At 56.3% G+C, this 18,789-nt stretch overlaps 2 protein-coding genes across 8 annotated transcripts in view; one reads left to right on the top strand and one right to left on the bottom strand.

The window, feature by feature from the left end:
* The window catches only part of CCAR2 (cell cycle and apoptosis regulator 2), a 13,319-nt gene extending 10,504 nt beyond the window's left edge, over positions 1 to 2,815 (top strand). For 5 of the 6 annotated variants that reach the window (XM_045286790.1, XM_004707596.2, XM_045286787.1 and 2 more), the window contains 6 exons: positions 73 to 155; positions 530 to 676; positions 803 to 914; positions 1,036 to 1,224; positions 1,355 to 1,560; positions 1,722 to 2,815. In XM_045286790.1, coding sequence (XP_045142725.1) covers positions 73 to 155; positions 530 to 676; positions 803 to 914; positions 1,036 to 1,224; positions 1,355 to 1,560; positions 1,722 to 1,766 — 782 coding nt within the window. In that variant the 3' untranslated portion in view covers positions 1,767 to 2,815. The remainder of the gene's footprint in view (positions 1 to 72; positions 156 to 529; positions 677 to 802; positions 915 to 1,035; positions 1,225 to 1,354; positions 1,561 to 1,721) is intronic. The other variant, XM_030884607.2, reaches the window with a different exon arrangement.
* Positions 2,753 to 18,789, bottom strand: part of BIN3 (bridging integrator 3) — a 60,810-nt gene continuing 44,773 nt past the window's right edge. For both annotated transcript variants that reach the window (XM_004707597.2, XM_045286791.1), the window contains 7 exons: positions 18,325 to 18,365; positions 17,919 to 17,980; positions 12,148 to 12,284; positions 11,477 to 11,517; positions 6,131 to 6,272; positions 5,816 to 5,950; positions 2,753 to 3,645 (listed from right to left, as the gene is read on the bottom strand). In XM_004707597.2, coding sequence (XP_004707654.2) covers positions 3,499 to 3,645; positions 5,816 to 5,950; positions 6,131 to 6,272; positions 11,477 to 11,517; positions 12,148 to 12,284; positions 17,919 to 17,980; positions 18,325 to 18,365 — 705 coding nt within the window. In that variant the 3' untranslated portion in view covers positions 2,753 to 3,498. The remainder of the gene's footprint in view (positions 3,646 to 5,815; positions 5,951 to 6,130; positions 6,273 to 11,476; positions 11,518 to 12,147; positions 12,285 to 17,918; positions 17,981 to 18,324; positions 18,366 to 18,789) is intronic.

Raw genomic sequence — 18,789 nt, 5'->3', positions numbered from 1 at the left:
TCCTGTTGTCACTGTTGATGGACTTTGGGACAGGTGGCCTCTGGGGCCATGTTCATCTTGGGCTTTTCTCAGCAGGAACAAAGCTGGAGGATTCGGAGGTACGGTCTGTTGCCTCAAACCAGTCGGAGATGGAATTCTCTGCGCTCCAGGACATGGTGAGACAGCTTTTCTACCTCCCCAGGCCTCCCTGACAGTGAAACTTAGCAAGGCCTCTGATGGGTGCCCATGCCCGTCCGCCCCCCACCCTCCCCACCCGGGCGAGTACACTGGGGGACCTCTGGCATAGTGGAGGCAGCACATGTAGTTCTGGACTTATGGATTAGCACCTCATAGGGCTCAGACCATTTCAGTATCTCTGTCAGGATGTACCTGTCCTAGGTACACCACACTCTCAATGGTGACAGCTCTGGGGTTTCTGCTTAGGCGTGGTGAAGTTAGTTAAGCAGCTCAGCGGAGGAGCCTGCGTCCTGGGCAGCAGCCTGTGAGGACAGTCTGTAAGTGGCCTGTACACCTTTGTTTCCCTTGGCAGCCCAAGGAGCTGGACCCCTCTGCTGTGCTCCCCTTAGACTGTCTGCTTGCTTTTGTGTTCTTTGATGCCAACTGGTGTGGCTACTTGCACCGGAGAGACCTGGAGCGGATCCTCCTGACCCTGGGGCTGCGGCTCAGTGCAGAGCAGGTACGTCCCTCCTCTCTGAAGTGGCCCCATCGAGCATAGACACCTTGCGCCTCTGGATGAACCAGGGAGACTTTAGTTCCAGCGTCTCGCAGGCCATAGGCTATCTTGGGTGTATGTTTGCTATAGGCTAAGCAGCTGGTCAGCAGGGTGGTGACCCAGAACATCTGCCAGTACCGGAGCCTGCAGTACAGCCGCCAGGAGAGCTTGGAAGGTGGACTTCCCGAGGAGGTGCTCTTTGGTGTGTACTGCTCCCTGGCGGCCTTCGCTGGGGGAGGCCTTCACTGGGGGATGGCGGGGCGGGGCAGGCTGTTCTTTCCTCTGGAATCCCCTTCCTTCATCTGTGCCCTGGCTTCTTCTAGGGAACCTGGATCTGTTCCCTGCTCCCGGGAAAAGCCCACAGCCAGGTGCTGCCCCTGCAGAACACGAAGGCCTGGTGTCCCACAATGGCAGCCTGATCAACGTGGGCAGCCTGCTGCAGCGAGCGGAGCAGCAGGACAGTGGGCGGCTCTACCTGGAGAATAAGATTCACACCCTGGAGCTGAAGCTGGGTGAGTGGCCTGGGCCCTGAGGACTCAACTCGGCATGGGGGAGGAGACTCATGGGAGACAGCACCCACTCCGTAGACTCCAGCCCAGGTCTGAGTACCAGGCTTTTTGGTTTGCCTCCGCTCCCACCTAGAGGAGAGCCATACCCGGTTCTCAGCCACTGAAGTGACGAATAAGGCACTGGCAGCGGAGATGCAGGACTTGCGGACACGGCTGGCTGAGGCTGAGGAGACAGCCCGGACCGCTGAGCGACAGAAGAACCAATTCCAGCGGCTGTTACAGAACTTCCGACGGCGCCTGACCCCTCTGCAGCTGGAGATGCAGCGGATGGTGGAGAAGGTGAGCTGCGGAGGCGGGGCTCCAGAAGTCCCCTCCTCACCGCAGTTACAGCCAGTGTGCACCATGCATCCTCTCCCCCTCCATTGCCTGACTTCTTAGGGGATTAGAGTTGCCTGAGTTCCTTCATGGGAGTCAACATTCTCTCTTTACATCTCTTACAGGCCGACAGCTGGGTAGAGAAAGAGGAGCCAGCACCTACCAACTGAGGGGCCACGCACAGGAGCTGCCATCCTGTGAGGTCAGCGATGGAGTCTGAGAGTTAGAGCCCTTTTGGTAGCAGAGAGCCGCTGGACAGGACAGAGGAGCCATAGGCAGGGAGGTTGGCCCATGGGCTCAGCCTCTTTAAGGGGGCCAAGCCGTCAGGGTGGGACCGAGCAGTGAGGAACCCCACCCGGTTCCAGTTACTACTAAATCCACCACTTTTCACACCCTAGAATGTCATTTCGCCCTCTCCCCTGGCCTTTCTCCTGGGACCTTTGAGTCTCATGCTGACTTTCTTGTGCCCTCTTCCTGTTTAGAATCAGTGGGGGCGGAAAAGGCTTTTCCAGTATGTCCACAGACTGAGGAAACAGGGAATGTGGCTTGGGGTTAAGAAGAGCCCTGTAACCTGGATGGACAGACCCTGCTAGGCGGCAGGAGCAGGTTCTTGGGGAGGAGGCCTGGTGAGGTCACCTCTGGATTGGCTGTGCTAAGGGCTCAGTGCTGGGCTCTGCTGCCTGCAGGGCGCTGTGTCCCAGCCGTCCCAGACTTGCCGGAAGGAACCGGCACCTCCCCCTAGCCCCTGGTTCTCCCCGTGTTCAGAATGTGGTATTGGCTCTGGCCTGGCCTTTCTCCCTGTTACCCGTAATTCTCACCTCTTTCCATAATCCGTGGTTTCAGTTTGACTTTATATATAAAGGTTTTTTTTTTTTTGGCTTTTTGTTTTTTAAATAAACCAAAGTCAAAAACAAATCAAGTGTCCTCCATAGCTCTTCCCCCTTTCCTCCTCTGGGTTTGCCTGTCCTCCCTCCGTCATGCTGCCAAGCAGCAGCAGCGGGCAGGGTGGGGCGGGCAGGCAATGAGAGCCACCTTTGGGCCAGGCCAGGGTTGTGGGTGGAACAGAGTTATAGATGCCCTGATAGCTCAGCAGGTGGCAGCAGCATCCAGGAAAAAAATAATTGTTTTTTTCCTTCCTCAATTTTAACAACATATGGACATTTTATTGGAAACTTTATTTGAAAAAAAAATAAAATTGCAAATTTCGGTGAGAGACAAACCCACTCTTTTTTTGTTTGTGTTTTGAGGTCTGCGATTTATCGGTGACATTTAGTGTGGTCTCTGACAGTTACGGAATTGAATCTTAGTTATCTAGGGCCCTTCTCTACACCACACCCAAGGGATAGAGATGGCTTGGGGGGGAGGGGTGGCAGGCTTTGGGGAGGCGGCCTCCCTCTGCCTTGGCTTGGGGGACCCACAGATGATCTGTTCCCCAGGGCAGTGTCATGGGCCTCCTGAATGAGTCTTTAAAAAGGCAAGAAGGTGGTGGTGTCAGTGGCTCTCCAGGAGGGGTGCTTTGGAGGCAGATGTGATGTAGCTGCACACCCAGGGCTGAGACCCTCAGCTGAAGGTCTGAAGGTGGTGGCTATGCCCCCAGGCCTGGAGGTTGTACTTTGGACGGTTCTTATGGGAATAAAAAAGCCCCTGGGGTGTTCTGCCCTGCCTGCCTTGTGTCTGTGGCTGCTCCCTATCAATCAGTGGGGAGGCCACAGTGCGGAGGCTCCCAGGGGCTGGTGGCAGACTCAAAGGAAGACACGCTCATTTCCAAGGGTGGGTGAGGTTGGGCAGGGATAGAGCTATCCCCAGCTTGCTGCTTGCCACCCTTTTCCCTGGAGGGGGCCTCGGCTAGGCTGATGTGGGAAGAGTCTGAAGTTACAAAGGTCCTTGGAGGGAGCCTGGCAGTCAGTCATCAGCCACAATGGAGAGGGCTCTGAGTTCGCTCAGTCTGGCCTCGTTCTCCTGTTCCCGTTGCTCATCGCTGTGGCCTGGCTGGTCAAGCTGCTGGGTCAGGTCTCCGAAGATCTTGTGCATTTCTGAGTAGTACACAACCTGGGTAGGGGGGAGGGGGCAAGGGAGGGTGGCAGGTGCTAGCTTCTGGAGATACCAGCCCCCAAAGCACCTCGGCCCCCACCCCCACCAGCTCAGCAGCGAGGTGGGAAAGCAGGCTCATGTCCACAGGCACAGAGCCGCGAGTTCCTTCCCTTCGCTGTTGGCCCTGACAGGCCTGGCTCCAGGTCCCCTCTATCTTCCCTCACCCCACTTTCCATGGTGGCAAAGAAGGAGTGAAGCCCCGGCACTAAGCCCTCAGCACTGGCCCACTCCAGGGCCAGGCTGGGTCCTAAGTGTACAGGGGACGTGGCCTGCCCAAGGACGCTCCATCCTCAGACCGCTCCTGCTTCTGGCCAAGCAGCCAGAGCCAGGCATGTGGGCACCAGTAGACGGTGGAGGAAAGATGGTGCAACCCAGCACCAGGACTGAGGAGAGGGAGCAACTCATGCTGGTGCTGAGGAAGCCGAGGAGCGGGCTTGGAGAGAGGCCGAGGCCTTTGCCCAGAGGAAGCAGTCAGCTTGTGTTCCCACAGCTGTGATGCTGAGAGCGCTTTGCAGCCTTCTTTCTGTTTGTTCACACAGGTTGCCTTGTGTGGAGGTTTGGCAGAGGGAAGGCGGCTGGGGCGTGCAAAGGGCTGGGCAGTTGGCCACCAACAACCTTGCAGATGGCAGTCTTGCCTGTCTTTTCCTCAGGACCAAGCGATAGCATGTGCTTCACTGCTGAAATGATCCTGATTTGACCCCTCAGGTTGCAATCTGTCTTAGGGAGGAGGAGCCACTTGGGGGGTGGGAGGCTCTCCCAGGCAGCAGGGTCGATGGACCTACCGGGCCTCTAGACTCCCACAGCCTACTATAGCACGGGGCTCTGGGGCAGGCCTTGCCTAGCGCCCAGCCACCCGCCTTGAGCCGCACTGCACTGGTGAGTCACTGATTGCTGGGAATGCTCACTTCTCCAGTGACTAATGGCAGTGCAGCTGGTGGGGAGGAGGCTGGTGCTGAGGAGGCAGTCAACAGCCCTCAGCTCCCACGCTGCTTGGTTACAGGGCATCCCTGTTACCCCACTGCTCCAACCTGGGCATGCCTAAGCTCGGGCCCTCTGGTGCTTCCCGTGAGCAATACTGATGGAGGAGGAGGGGGGTGAGGTGGGAGGCAGGGACCGCATCGATCTCCCTCGTTTAACCATTCCTCTGTGGTCAGGGAGCAACTCCCAGGACCCCACACACGTCATTTCCTAGATGCACACAGTATCCAGGACAGGGGCCGCTGCAGGTTCAGGGCTCCTGAAACCCATCTCCAAAGATGGCAGGTTGGAATCTCAAGAAATGATCATGTCCACTGGGGGGCGCCAGACACCCAACCCAAGAACAGAAAAGGTGATGAGGTGCTAGTGTTATTAGCTGGTGGCCGGTCCACCGGCATGGGTGGGGGAAGATGGCTGGGGCCTAGGCTGAAGCTGGGCGCATGCACCTGGAAAGATCTCTTGGCTTTGGCACCCTTGCTTTTCCTCTTTTCAAAATGGGGAGTCATCCCGCACTAAAGGCTTAAAGAATGGAGGCGAGGAGTCAGAGGTACAGACCGTTACAACCCCTCTGGTCCTGGAGCCCCAGGGCCTGAGCTGTGAGAAGAGGCAGGCTGACTGCTCTGTCTGCAACCCCATGAGGGACACACCATGGCCCAGGGCTCTGAGCTGCCTCTCCTCAGGGTCAGGAGCCAGCAGTCAAGACACTTCATGCTCTCTTGTCAAATGAAGGAGGGGTGTGTGTATGGGGGGTGCTCAGCTACCTTCAGCCTACAGGCCTCTAGGTCCCCGATTGATCTTCCCCTGAGCACAGACCAGGAACTGCTGGCGTGCTGCCCAAATCCTTCCTGCTGCTTCCTGTAGCTGAGCAAGAGAAGGAAGAACTCTTCCATAAGAAAAGAACCACAGAGCAATGAGGGACCCCATCAGAAAGCCCAACAAAAACAAGCCAAGCCTCCAAGTCTCCAGGCGACCCCCGAGAAGGCCAGTACGGAAATGAATCCCCTCGCTGAGGGGCATCCAGAGTACAGCACAGTGGAAGAACCATTTTTCCAGACAGCTGCCCTTGGGTGTGTGGTGTAGGGGGTTGGCATAAGCTGGTCAACAACGCTACCTCCCAAGGGGCACAGTGCAAGGTGGCTCGCGGTCTCACCTGGGCTCGGATCAGGGACTCAAAGCTGGGCTGGAAGTAGCTGAGGCGGCTGCTGTAGAACCTTGGCATCTCATCCAGGAGCTGCCTGTTTTTGGCCTCAAAGTCATCCCGTACAGGCCGAAGCTCTTCCCGGGCCTGGGAGGGAAAGTCTGGATGCGCCTTCAGGGTCCCCACTGGGCACTCAGTGTGTGTGTGAGGGAGGAGGAGGGTGGGGATCAGGGTATCCAGGGCCTTTGTCCTAGGGATTCCAGGGAACTGGTTCCCATGACGCCTTGTCCCTTACCCACCTTCCCCCTCCCCCCATGCCCCGGGTACCTGGTGGAGCTTGGCCAGCACTGGCCCGGTCTTCTCCTTCTCCTCATACTTCTCCACCTTGGCCTGCAGCCTCCGGTAGTCCTGCAAGGCCTGTTCCCGCCGTTTCACTGCCATGTTGAGGCTCGGGAAGACACTGCCGAACCTGCCAGACACAGGCTGATTGGGTCTAGGCCCAGACCCTGGGGGGGACAGGTTGGCAGCTCACCATTCCTTCACCCAGATATCAGGACAGCCACCCCATCAAACCCCATTTCTCAGGACACAAGTCATGAGCTTTCTCGCACCCTACAGCAACTAAAAGACCACAAAGGGGAACTCTTCTGGGAACAACAGATGTTTCAACCTTTTTGGCCTCCCTGGGCACACTCCGTGTGACCTGCGTCATCTTTAACCCTGCAGGGCAGTGGTATCTTGAGATGGGCACCTGGCAGGGCAGTTTGGGTGCCCAGAGCCCTGGTGAAAAGGCAGAAAACGTGCAGGCAGGCTTTGTGGTGTAGAAGTGGCTCTGAGAAGACGGGCAGCTCCCCGGAGAGAGGCTGGAGGTGCAAGGAGCGCTCAGAGCAGCGGAGGGCCTCGGCCCAAGGTTCAGCAGCCTTCAGGATGGGACTCATGTGCAAGCTGGGTGCCAGTTGGAGACCACGACCCTAGATCTGGTCATTTTCAACCGAGGGAACTGTGGCCTCAGGGGTCACCCCAAAGACCAGGGGAAGACTCAGTTCCTCCTGGATGGTTTCTGAGCAACCCTGCTAAGATGCATGGCAAGGGGCAGGGGGAGCTGTTGAGGCCTGGGTTCTCCTCACTGGGGCATAAACGGGTTGCTGACCGTGGCTTGTAACCCACATCTGGTCCATCAGCTCATGGGTCATCATCAGGGAGTTCCAATTCCACCACAGAAATGTCTGCCCATATTTGTCTTTCAAAGGAACATGATTGTGGATTTGGTTTTTTAAAGCCTCCACAAATCAAAGGTACGTGTAATGGATATTCCTTGCCCCCCCACCCGCCGAGAGAGAATATAAACTTGACCCAAGCATTAAACTACATTTAAAACTAAGTTATATCTACTTGGAGTGGTTTTTGACATAACCCAGGGCCCCTCCCTGAGAAAGGCACTAGATCAGTTCCTCTCACTCTGTGAGCATCCGCACTGAGCCCAGTGCTTCACTGGAAATCCCCGAAAGAGAAGTGGGTGAGACCACCCAAACGTCTCCAAAGTCTTAAGTCACAGGTCCTACCTACACAGAGCAACTGGGCCAATAATTGACAGATTTGCCCAGCTGGAAGATGCAGGCCAGTCAGTGCCGTACAAACTGGATGTGGGAAGCAGACACTCAAGGACAAAAGGTCACCTGGACTGAGTCGGAGGGAGTGATGCCACTGGAAGAGCTGGCCTCCCTGCTTTTTGCCTTAGGCAGTTGCTGTGATGGAGTCGCAGTTGCTAGGGGAGCTCCTCCCCCTTCCTGGGTGGGGTGTGACTGGCAGCTGAGCAGGCATGTGGTGCAAGGGAGCAGGTGCAGCTGGGCCTGAGAAGCTACCACAGCTGTCTCCCCTTCCTCTCCAAGGATGAGGGCTACCAGCACCCATCCGGCTCTTGCTAGAAGCAGCCTGCTGCTTGGGTAGCCCCAGTACCTGGGCTCCCGCTACTCCTTTCTACTGTGCTGGTTACTGGGAGGCGCCAGGTGCATGCAGGCAGAGCTGGGACAAGAATGACAACTGGCAGGAAGTAGCAGGAAAAGTCTTCTCTCCCTTGCCACGTGCAACCTCACCACCTCGAACTTCCCTCCTCAGGAAAGAGAGCCTCATGAGATAAAATGCTGCCTGTGAGATGCTCTAAGGCAGGGGTCCTCAAACTTTTTAAACAGGGGGCCAGTTCACTGTCCGTCAAATCCATTGGCGGGCCAGACTATAGTTTTTTTAAAAACTATGAACAAATTCCTATGCACACTGCACATATCTTATTTTGAAGTAAAAAAACAAACGGGGCAAAAACACCCGGCAGGCCAGATAAATGTCCTCGGCGGGCTGTCGTTTGAGGATGCCTGCTCTGAGGTGTAAGTGGAATTACCATCAGGCCTGAGGTCAAGCAGCCTGGAGATGATGTCCTCTGACCCCAGGAGCACGTACGTGCACCTTAGCTGATCCTAATAACCCCTTTCCCTAACTAGTTAACTGGTGTTTCTGTCCAGGGGCGGGTTCAGCGGGGGAAGGGTTACAGATTTCCACATGGTCTGAGTGGCCTCGGGTGATGGACTGGGCGAGAGTGTCTGACATGTCAGGGCTCCCCACTCTTCAGCGTCTGCTGCCAAGACTTGGTGTGGTGGGCGCTCCGACCCTCTGAAAGAGCAGCTTCTTCACTGTGCGCATGTCCGCCTCCCACAAGAGCATGCCTCAGTCCACGATGCCTGGAGCAGGCTCACCTGGCTAGGCTGGCTCATGGGAGGTGCGGTACCGAGCAATGCTCCCGGGCGGGCCGCTTTGTGTACCTGCCCCCACCAGGAAGCAGTGCCTTCCTGGTGCTCTCACAGTCGAGGGAGGTGCACCAGGGCAGGGCTGTGAGGGGCTTGGCTGATGAGATTGGGGGGACCAGGGCTCTGTGATCCCTGGCTTCCAGTCCCCACTGTCTGCTCATAAGCTCCCAGGCAGCCTTTCCAGCTCCATGGGGCAGCAAGCAGTGGAAATAACCATGATGCTGTGCAAGGAGCCCGTCTGACAGCAGGAAACACTTTGCTCCCCCGGCTCAGACTTGACGAATCCTCCACCACCCTCAGATCAGGGGTTTGGTTGCCAGCAGGGAGGGTGAAGATGAGCAGAGGCTGGCACCCGGTGCCAGGGCCTCTCCCGAGGTACCTGCTGACTTCTGTCTAGTCTGACCACTTCTATTTGTCTGCCACAGAGACACAGGCTGAGGCAGGCCCTCTGTGCTCAGTGTCCCCTCCCAGTGGAGGCTTAGCCCCTGGTCAGGCCCTCAGCCCCCGTGCCCCTGCTCCAAAGTGTCCACTGTAGTATCTGGAGAGCTCCATCCCTGAAGACGAGAAAGCCGACCTGGAGGAACGGCGTGGTCTTGCTGAGGTCACAGGCAAGTTATAGGGGTCGGGGCAGGGTCCAGCCCTGGGCTTTGGTGGGGTGGGGGGGTGGACACTACACATAGGAGCCTGGCTGGCTTCCCCCCTCAGCCATCAGCTCCTGAAGTCACACTACATGCATCTTGGATTCCTCAAAGGGACAAGGGATGAGGCCCACACCAGCCCCATTGGCTGAGGATCTGCCAATCACCACTGCCCATTTCTTGCCTGTCCTAAAGTTCGAGATCAAGCTGCCTCCCCAGGGTAAAGCGTGGGGGGAAGAGGGAAAGGCGGGGAGGGGGGGTTGGGGGTGGTGGGAAGAGCGGCCGGCTGGGAGGTGGGCTGGGAGCAGCCGGCCTGGTGGGGAATGCCTGCCATTCCTCAATCTGTGCCCACACAGCCGGGATCTTCCACCCACCAGGAAAGGGAAATTGAAAGCATCCCCATCCGACCATGTGAGCCCAGGCCCAGAGACAGGGGGATTAGAGGCCGAGCCCCCTGGGGGAGAGGCTTGGGGGTGGCTGAGTGGCCATGTGGCGATGATCTTCATCAGAGGACAGGAAAGCTGCAGTTTCCGGTTTCCGGTGCTGGGGTCCCTGGGAGCCTCTCTCCTGGCAAGAGCAGGGAGGTGGGGAGGAGGCAGCAGGCAGTTCAGATCCCTCTGTGGTTGGGGGAGATGGCAGGTCCGAGACAGGCAGGCCTGTTTGAAGGGCTCATGCAGAGGTCAGCGGATCTGCTCGGGGAGACGGCCCACTCCCTAGGCTGCGCACCCACCTTCCTGGCAGGTGGTGGGCTGCCTCGGTGGTGGGAAGCAAGGGACTTCTGCATGTGGCTCTAGCTCCAGAAGCCAGGGATCAGATTTCAAGGCCCCTCGCTGGTTGTGAAATCAAGACAGCAGTCAGCCCCAGATTGCTGAGCTGGTATCCCCTGCTGAGCTCTGCCAACAGTCCAGCGGGCCCAAGAGGGTCCGGGCCCTGGGTCCCACAGCCCCTTCGATCAGAAGACTCTCACAGGGGCCTGTATGCTGTCCTCCGGCCACCCGAGTCCCTCCTTCTCACCATCTATGAAGCAGCTTTTCGGTGGGGGGCGGGGGGACTCACCTAGTCCCACCTAGACTCACCTAGTCCCAAACCTTCCTGATCCACCTGCACCCTCTGGCCTCCTCAACAGCAGGCTCTATCAGATTCTGGAGGCAGGGGCCCAACAAGGCCGAGGAGGAGGGGGCTGTGAATCACCACTCTGGGGAGGTGGGAAGAGAAAAGGAAAGGGGAGCACAGAGAAAGCCTGCCCTTTTCCCTCTGCAGGTTTGCACGCCCTGGCCAGCCTGTAGCCCCCAGTCTCTCCTTGCTTAGAAAGAACAGCTTTAAGAGGTTAGGAGGGCTTTGTCCTAACCCCACCCCTTGGACCTGCACACAGACTCAAGAGCTCAACCACCTCCAAACACCATGGGCTGGAGGATCAAAAACGACTCTCTTCATCTACCTCTGGGCCCTGATCCAGGCCTAATGATAATGAAGCAGAGCCTCATTACCCAGGGCCCTGGTGAGGCCACTGCCAGGGACCACCACAGAAGAGGTAATAAAGTGCAGCTGCTAGACGGGGCAGGAGTCCTTCTAGGTCAGAGCTGCTTGGGCGAGGCCAGGGAAGGAGATGAAGTGATTTGGGACCTTCAAGGCCAGGCTGCTGCTGTCCCCCCTCAGGGGACTCGAGGAAGAGGCCTGTGTGATCGCTGCCCAGAGCCTGGCCTGACAGAAGGAGGTCTGACCCTGACAGGCCATGAATGATGGGGCCATCCCAGGCAGGACCAGGCTGCTGCACCCTCCCTGTGTGCGGCCACCCCCACATTTCAAAAGCTGAGTGCTGCAGGCAGCTGCTCTCCCAATCCGGTGGCGGGCGTCGGAGTGAGATGAAAGGCCTAGCTCATCTCCGCTGAGGGCTGGCCAAGATCTCTGCTAGCTGAATTCAGCAAGCTCTGGTTCCACTGCTTCTCAGGCAGGACAAAGGGATCAGGGGCACACTGACCGCTGCGGGAGGATCGCAAGCTCCCAGGCTGATACTTAAGCACACCCGGGCACTCTCAGGTATGCTGGGCTGCCAGCAGCACCCGCCCTAGGCCATGGATCATGGAGCTGGAATGCCCCCACTGTTTCCCACCATCCCCCTTAGAATCGGAAGTCAGCCTGCGAGCAACCAATGCCCAAGGGCCAAGTGGATCCGCCTCCCTCCACATTCCTGGTTTCCCTGCCTAGTTCACTGAGACCCCTGGACCCAGACTCTTACTCACTTTTTCAAGGGCTCGATCACTGTCTTTTGGATCTGGTTTACCTGTTGAGAGAAGAGCCCAATCAGAACCAGGGAGGGAGGCTCCCCCGAGCGTCCTGGGCAGGAAGGTGATGTGAGCAGGATGGGCAGAAGCTGGGCAGCCCAACTCTGCAGTGTCAAGAGGCAGTGGTGGAAGGAGGGCAGGATGGGCAGCGAAGACCCACTCGAGGGAGTGGGTTGGAGTGAGCAGAGCTGCTGTGAGCACTGCCGTGCTCTCCTTGTGAGCGGTGTTCGGGTCATGGGGGTCATGGGAGCACCAGCCAGGAAAGGATTCAACTTGGGCTGGCAGCACAAAGGCCTCGGAGAGGGCCAAACAAGCCCGAGGGCAGACAGAGCCTCCACGCAAGGAAGCCCCCCAGGCAGAAGTTGCGAGAAAACTGACTGCCATCGAGTAGACGCTGACTCACAGCCACCCTCTAAGGCAGGGTAGAACTGCCCCCATGGGCTTCCAAGACTGTAACTCTTTATAGGAGAAGGCCTCCTCTTTTTCCCAAAGAGCAACTGGTGGTTTTGGACTGCTGACCTTGGGGTTAGCCGCCCAGTGGGTAACCACTCTGGCACCAGGGCCCCGGAGAAGTCAGGAGAGGAGAGGAAGGATTGCTATTGGTCAGCAGAGACCAACAGCCCAGCCACCTTTTCCTGGTTGAAAGCATCCACCCGCTTCATGGCAGTGTCCAGGGCGGTCACCATGTTCAAGAACTCCTGATCTTGCTCACAGAGGGGGTTGGAGAGTAGGTCCGAGGAGATCTTCATGGCAGATTTTGACATGGCTGTAAGAAGGGCAAGCTCAGTGAACCTGTGGCAGGTGAGGCTTCGAGGCCCTCTCCCCACACCCGGTCGGTCTCTGCCCAGGGCCACAGGGTATAGAGAAGTTAGCAAGCACTGCCCGCTGAGAGAGCATGAATCCTGCTGCATCCTGCTGGGATGCCGCCCCTCCTCACCATCTCACACTGTCCTCTCAGCAATTGCTCTCAGCAGCGTTACCTGCGGTGATGACATAACTGCCCAAACTCTCTATCAAAGCAGTTGGAAGAAACAGAGATTTCTGGCTCCAAAGGTCCTAATCCTGGAAGCCTGGAGTCCCGGAATACACTTCCTAGAGACTCCCTAAGAAGTTGGGGTTTGGACTCCCTTACCAACAATCACACAGTCACCTACAGCAAGAGTTGGCTTATTTTGACTGAAAAGGACCAGAAGCAAATATTTTAGGTTTGCAGGCCATATGATTTCTGTTCTGACTGCTCAACTCTGCCTTGTGGTGGGAAAACAGTCACAGACAAGAGGTAAAGAGTGAGTTCTTCTGTCACAAAAGCAGGTTGGATTTGGTCTGCAGGCTGGAGCGCTGGTTTATAAGGTCTGCAGGCATGCACTGTCTTATTTAAGGTTCAAAACAACCCAAAGGACACTAGAGGAAGACAGAGTTTGGTTCCATTTGACTGATGAAGCAAAGGAGGCTCAGGAGGGCTGGCGAGCCCTCTGAGGGCATTGAGCTGGCCAGCACTGAGCCAGGACTAGATTCCAGGCTCCTACATCCCTGGGATCTGGACTGGAGAAAGTGAGGGGACAAGACAGGCCCGAGGGCACTCAGGTGGGAAATCACCACATAGTCTAGAGGAACGTCCTGTTAACATTTCCCCACGCATGACAGAGGCTAAAACCAAAAGCCAAACTCACTGCCATCAAGTCAATGCTGACTCATAGCCACCCGTGTAGGTTTCAGAAACTGTAACTGTTTATGGGAGAAGAAAGCACAATCGTTCTTCTGAGGAGCTGCTGGTGGTTTAGAACTGCCGACCACACAGATCACAGCCCAGCCCGTAGCCACTATACCACCGGAACCAGGCATGATAGAAGTTAAGGCTCTATAATTGACTAAGAGGGCCTTATGTTTATTGACTTTAAGATACATCTCCCCACCCTTTAACATATGTGAAATCAATCAGTCAGTCAATCGATCAATCACTGCCATGTAGTCAACTATGATTCGTAGGACAGGGCAACGCTGCCCATGGGCTTCCGAGACTGTAACTCTTTACAGGAGTGGAAAGCCTTCTCTCTCTCTCTCTCTCTCTCTCTCTCTCCTGTGGAGTATCTGGTAGTTTTGAACTGCTGACCTAGCAGCCAAATAAGGAGCAACCACTGTGCTACAATAAAACGGGACGCTGGGTGCTGGCATAGTTGGCAACAACTCCCCCATTCTTTGTGCGTGCACTGTTAGTCCTTGTCCGGCTCAGTGTGCTGGACACAAGGGGCGCAGGGCAGGGGCAGGGTGGGGGCCAGCAGGCAGCTGTGGTCCAAGGGACGTTTTCAGGTCTCCTCTCTCAGCAAACACCATTCTGTAGGGGCGGGGTGAGGCTGGAGAAGGGCACAGCTGGCTGACACTGCCTCTATTGGTCTCAGTGTGTGTCAGCGTTTCTCTCAGGGGAAAACAATGTTTGAGCTTATTTTTTACTACTCCATCTCACTGGGTTGAAAACACTATGATTTGTAAGAGATACCAATACTATACAACACACTCAAAATTGGGGGAAATGTTAGTAGGACACACAGCCAGATGCTACAATACTGAATTTATATATATTGACTTTCAGAGATGTTAACATGTTGGGCAGCAAGTACAAAGAGCCCAGTGGCACACTGGTGCAGTGCCTGGCTGCTCACTGGTAGCGGTCCTAACCTTTGAGCACGGCAGCAGCAGTTCCCTGGGAGAGAAGCCCTTCGGGGCCTCCTGTCAGGGCGACAGGCACCGAGTCCTGCTGCACTGGGTCCCTTGGAGTCGGAGTCACCTCAGTTGCCCCCAGCAAGGACACAACGGCAAAGTAAGGCCCACCTCTGAACAATGACATCCCTGCCAGTAGCCCTCCTCCTGACCTTCCAGTGGGGGTGGGGCTGAGCTGTCCACTGAGAGCTGGGAAATAAAAGTGAGGGGCTCTGCCTCACTCAGGCCCCTGAGTTAGCTCTGAGGGGGTTCCCCCGACCCCCAAGCCACCCTGGGGTCTCTTGTGTCTGGAGAGGGCACTCCCCACCAAAGAGGGAAATTGTGGGAGACCTGCGTGTAAACACTGCAGCAAGGCTGCAGCACTGGAGGGGAAATCACTCTTTAACATCTAGGAAGTGAGACTTTGTAGGTTTAGGAACAAACATCATGTGAAAACTTGGTTTAATTATGAAGTGATGACACAGCTAAAAGGGAATACAATCCTGGGCAAAATAGCATATGCTTCCGGAAAAAAAAATTTTTTCCCCCATACGTGAGGGGGAAAAAGAAGTCCTGGAAGGAGGTGGGGTTGGAGGAGATTATAATTTCTTCCATCAAACCTTCACACTATCATGCTTGGGTCCTTCCTTTCTTTGCTCAAGCTCAAGGACAAAGTCCTCTCAGCCAGCAGGACCTGCCTGGGGCCAACTAGAGTCTGCGCCCCGCCACCTGGTCACTCCCCACCTTCCACCTGTACAGCAGATCAGGAGGCCACAGTGAGGTACCAACGATGTCAACATCATCATTTTCCTATGGCCCAACTGCCCCCTGCCACTGCTCACACCCTCACTCTGCCTGCATGGAGGTGCGGGGAGAGGCCTGGCCAGCTCTGCACAAACCAGGAGGCTCGTGGCCTTTGACCTCCGGACAAGCCAGGGCCCTTGGACTCCACCTGGGCCTCTGGAGTCCTGCAGCCTCTAGAATGTAAGAGAGACTTGGGACTAGCAGCTTGGGGGTTTAGATCTTGCCCAGGGAGGTGGGAGATTCCCTGGCCAGGGTAGGTAACTCCCTCTCAATCGTCTCCATCAGCGACTCTCAAACTAGGTCCCAGCAGCACCCATGAGCATCTTATAAATGTAAACCATCAGATTTCCCCCCAGGTCAATCAAATCGGAACTGCTAAGGAGGGCCAGTGATCTGGTGGGGACAAGTCCTCCCATGGTACTGATGCCACAAGAGGGTGGGAGCCACTGGGGATGGCCACCAGGCTCTGGCCCCGAACAAAGCCACGGATGCGGGGACGTCTTCTCTGCTCGGACTCCAGCTCCACACTCTGTAAGGCTGACTACCAGCCAGTCACCTGGGCGCCGAGGCCCCTTTTCTCCCTGATCTGTCGGAAAACACAGCTGTCCACCACACACGAGTCTCCGCAGTTCTACTTGATTTCAAAGTCGCTCTCTCTGAAGACAATGCATCTTCAGCCCACTGGTTGTCTGACAACACAGTGACCTGGAGGGCAGGAGGGGAAGGAGCCCGGGTGACAGCAACACTCTTACAGGAATGGTGAATGAGAGGGGCCACCCACCGAAGGCCACGCAAACAGTTAGGTGCACTCCAGGAGAACATTCGCGGCTTCCTCCGTGAATAGTCTTGAGACACCAGGGGCAAGCGTGAGGTACTGACTGTGTTTGCACCAGCCAAAGTCCTCGTGTCCTCAGGTCCTTGGGTCTAGCCCTGGAACCGGCGGCACAAACCAGAGGTGACAGCACTCACACAGGCAGCTCAGCCCAGCTGCTCCCGGGGAAGGAATAGGTGCTCCTTGCAGAAAAGAGTATGCTTAATAGGTGACTGGTTGGGCCCAGACATCTAGGCTGAAAGAGTGGCAAATCTACAGTCAGTGCCTGTGGCAGGGGCATTATTACAGGGTCTGTTTAAAGTTACACTTTCAAGAAGGATCGGGGTGGGGTCCCCTAGTGGCACCCTTAGGTGTCCACTGTCCTGGAGACAGTGGCTCTGCCCCACAGTTTGACTTTGCTCATGAGCAGGCAGGCCAGGACTCAGAGGGAGGCCTATTTATACCTTCTAGCTGAGAGGAGTCATTGAGGAATGGGGCAGGCCTCTGTGCTCTGAGAATGGGGCTGCCTTTGGAGGCAAGGGCTGAGTTATATCCCACTTCCTCTTGAATAGAAAGGAACCCTCGAGGGTCCTGCAAATCCCAAGTTCAGAAGAGACCCTCATCTGCACCACCAGGCAGCATGAACTTAAGATGGACTCAATTCTATTAGGATTTCTCTAGAACCTTAAGGTCAGCAAGGACAGTCTATGGGCAAGGGGGTGTGCAGCCTGCTTCTGCCCCAGGGCTTTCACACCTGCTCTCCTCTCCAAGTGGGGCAGCTACCCTTCAAACGACCTGCATGCTCCTTCCTCCTTCATATCCTTTGGTGCTCTGTGCGAACAAGGCCTCCTCCGGCAGGTGGCCCAAGCATCTCACCTAAAGCAGCAGCCTGCCACTCCCAGCTCCTCCTTTGTCATCAGAGCACAGACCACTACCTGACAGGATGACACACCCTTTAAGTGTGGACTGGAAGCCTTCCCTTCTGGAACGCAAGCTCCTGCCTGGTTTAGTGCTTAGTCCCTAGCAAAGTAGGCTTTCCATCAGTATGGGCTGAATGAAAGCCAGACCTGGGAACATTAGAAAGTGGTGTGTTAGACAAGGCCCCGCTCTGCCACTCACTCTAGCAAGGGGTCCCCGAGGCACAGTCACTCCCCGACCCCCACGCAGCCCTGCTACTGGGAATGATGGTGATGACAACAGTGGCTGGCTTATGGTATGCTCGGCCTTACTCTAAGTACTTTATGTTCACCAGCCGATTTCATCCCCCCCACCGGCTCGGTGAGGTGGGTACCATGCTTATCCTTATTTCCCACACCAGGCAGCTGAGGGACAGAGTTTAGCTAAGCTATCTAGGGACACACAGGCAGTGTTGGAATTACTGACGGACTTTGGGTCAAGTTCTTGGGGTTGTGGAGTGGGGAAGTTAAGCAAAGGCCTTGATGGAGGTACACCCAGCCTCTCTCGGTCTGCCCTGCTCACTGAGGCACTGCCCCAGGCAGAAGGCCTCGTGGTGGTGTCTTTGTTTCAGATCCCCCTTTGTCTTTTGGCTCCTGGTCCTAACAAAACCTTTGCAGCCAAGAAATCTCTCCCAGACAACTGGCTGTTTCCTAGCACGTTACCCCCACTTACCACAGACCCCGATTCCTGACCTTTCCGTGTCTTTTGTAATGACAGAAGGATCCCGAGGTATTTTCAACCTCCCACTTGAGTCGGTCCTCTTGATCAAACAACACAGAACCCCTAGATCCTGTCACCGTTGGACAGTCAGCCCCCAGCTCCCAGGAGTCTTCCTTTCTGCCAGGATGGAGCGCTGGGCCTGTGTTCTCTGGACAGCCTGGGCGAGTGGCCCAGCTCTGAGGGTTGACCTGCTAGAGATCTGGGAGCGCTTCGCCCTCAGCGCCCCATCATGACAGAGCAGGCAGGTTGGGGACGTTTGTACCAAGTGGTGAGTGGTGCTTTGACATCTGAAGAGTGACCCCAGGTCAATTCTCAGGGGCATTGTCGGTCACCACCTGAGTGCCATCACTTCAGTGCTGGCCACCTCTGCCACCCCCTCCTTCCCGGCCAGCCACGGGCGGTGCAGCCACCTACCCAGGTCAGCATCTGTGCTCTTCTTCATGTCCTTCTGAAGTCTCTTGGTCTGGTCTTCCAGCCTGTAAGACAGGGCGCAGGTGGCTACCACGTCAATCTGCTGCCTGTTCTTCCCATCTAATGGGGTTAAGCCCAAACTGACATTCTGGAACAGCCTTGCGGGGAGGAGAAGGGCCCACTCTCCCGGAGGAATTTCCCCGCTGATTAAAATGCCACTGCAAGCTCTGTGGGAAGTAAGGTCCCTCAGAGGAGTGAACGATTCCCAGAGATCCCTCTGCCGTGGTGAATTCTCCCAGCCTGGGGAAGGGCGCTGCCCTCGCTGATGAGGCAGTGCATGAGCGAAACCCGGCAGCAGTCTCTTGCCCAGGGTGACTCCCGCCTCGCCCTTCCGGGGCTTCACACTCACTGCTGGAGTTTTCCATATTCCCTTTCAAAGTCTCTCTCCACCTGCAAGAAAAGAGATAACTCAATCATCGGCGAAATGACAGTCCAGTGGAAACAATCTCCCGGCTTATTGAAACTCTCCACACCCCTGCCCCCAAGCCTGCAGAAAACAACACAGCTAGTTCACACAAGCATCGGCAGATCGTTAATGACACAGTATCCCTGTGTTCCCAAATTAATTAAGTGATTGATTGAGGGAGACCGACTCCCCTCCCAGATGGGCCATCCAGGCAAGTAGCAGCGGAGTGTGGTCTGGTCTTCCAGCCTAGGGGGCCGGGAAGAGCTCCTCTCCCTCCCCTCGCACCATGGCCGCCAGCGAAGGAGCTAGGGTTGGGAGGGAGACTCATGCAGGGAGGTGGTGTTGACTGGGCTGGCTCAGGCACCACAGTCAGTGATGCTGGGGGTTGGCACTGCCCTGTGAGAGCTG

The sequence above is a fragment of the Echinops telfairi genome, unplaced genomic scaffold (assembly GCF_000313985.2).
Source record: "Echinops telfairi isolate 266 unplaced genomic scaffold, ASM31398v2 ScPeMD7_9;HRSCAF=40, whole genome shotgun sequence".
Lineage (NCBI taxonomy): Eukaryota > Metazoa > Chordata > Mammalia > Afrosoricida > Tenrecidae > Echinops > Echinops telfairi.
The sequence above is the reverse complement of the archived record's forward strand: the minus strand, read 5'-3'. Positions and strand labels throughout refer to the sequence as shown.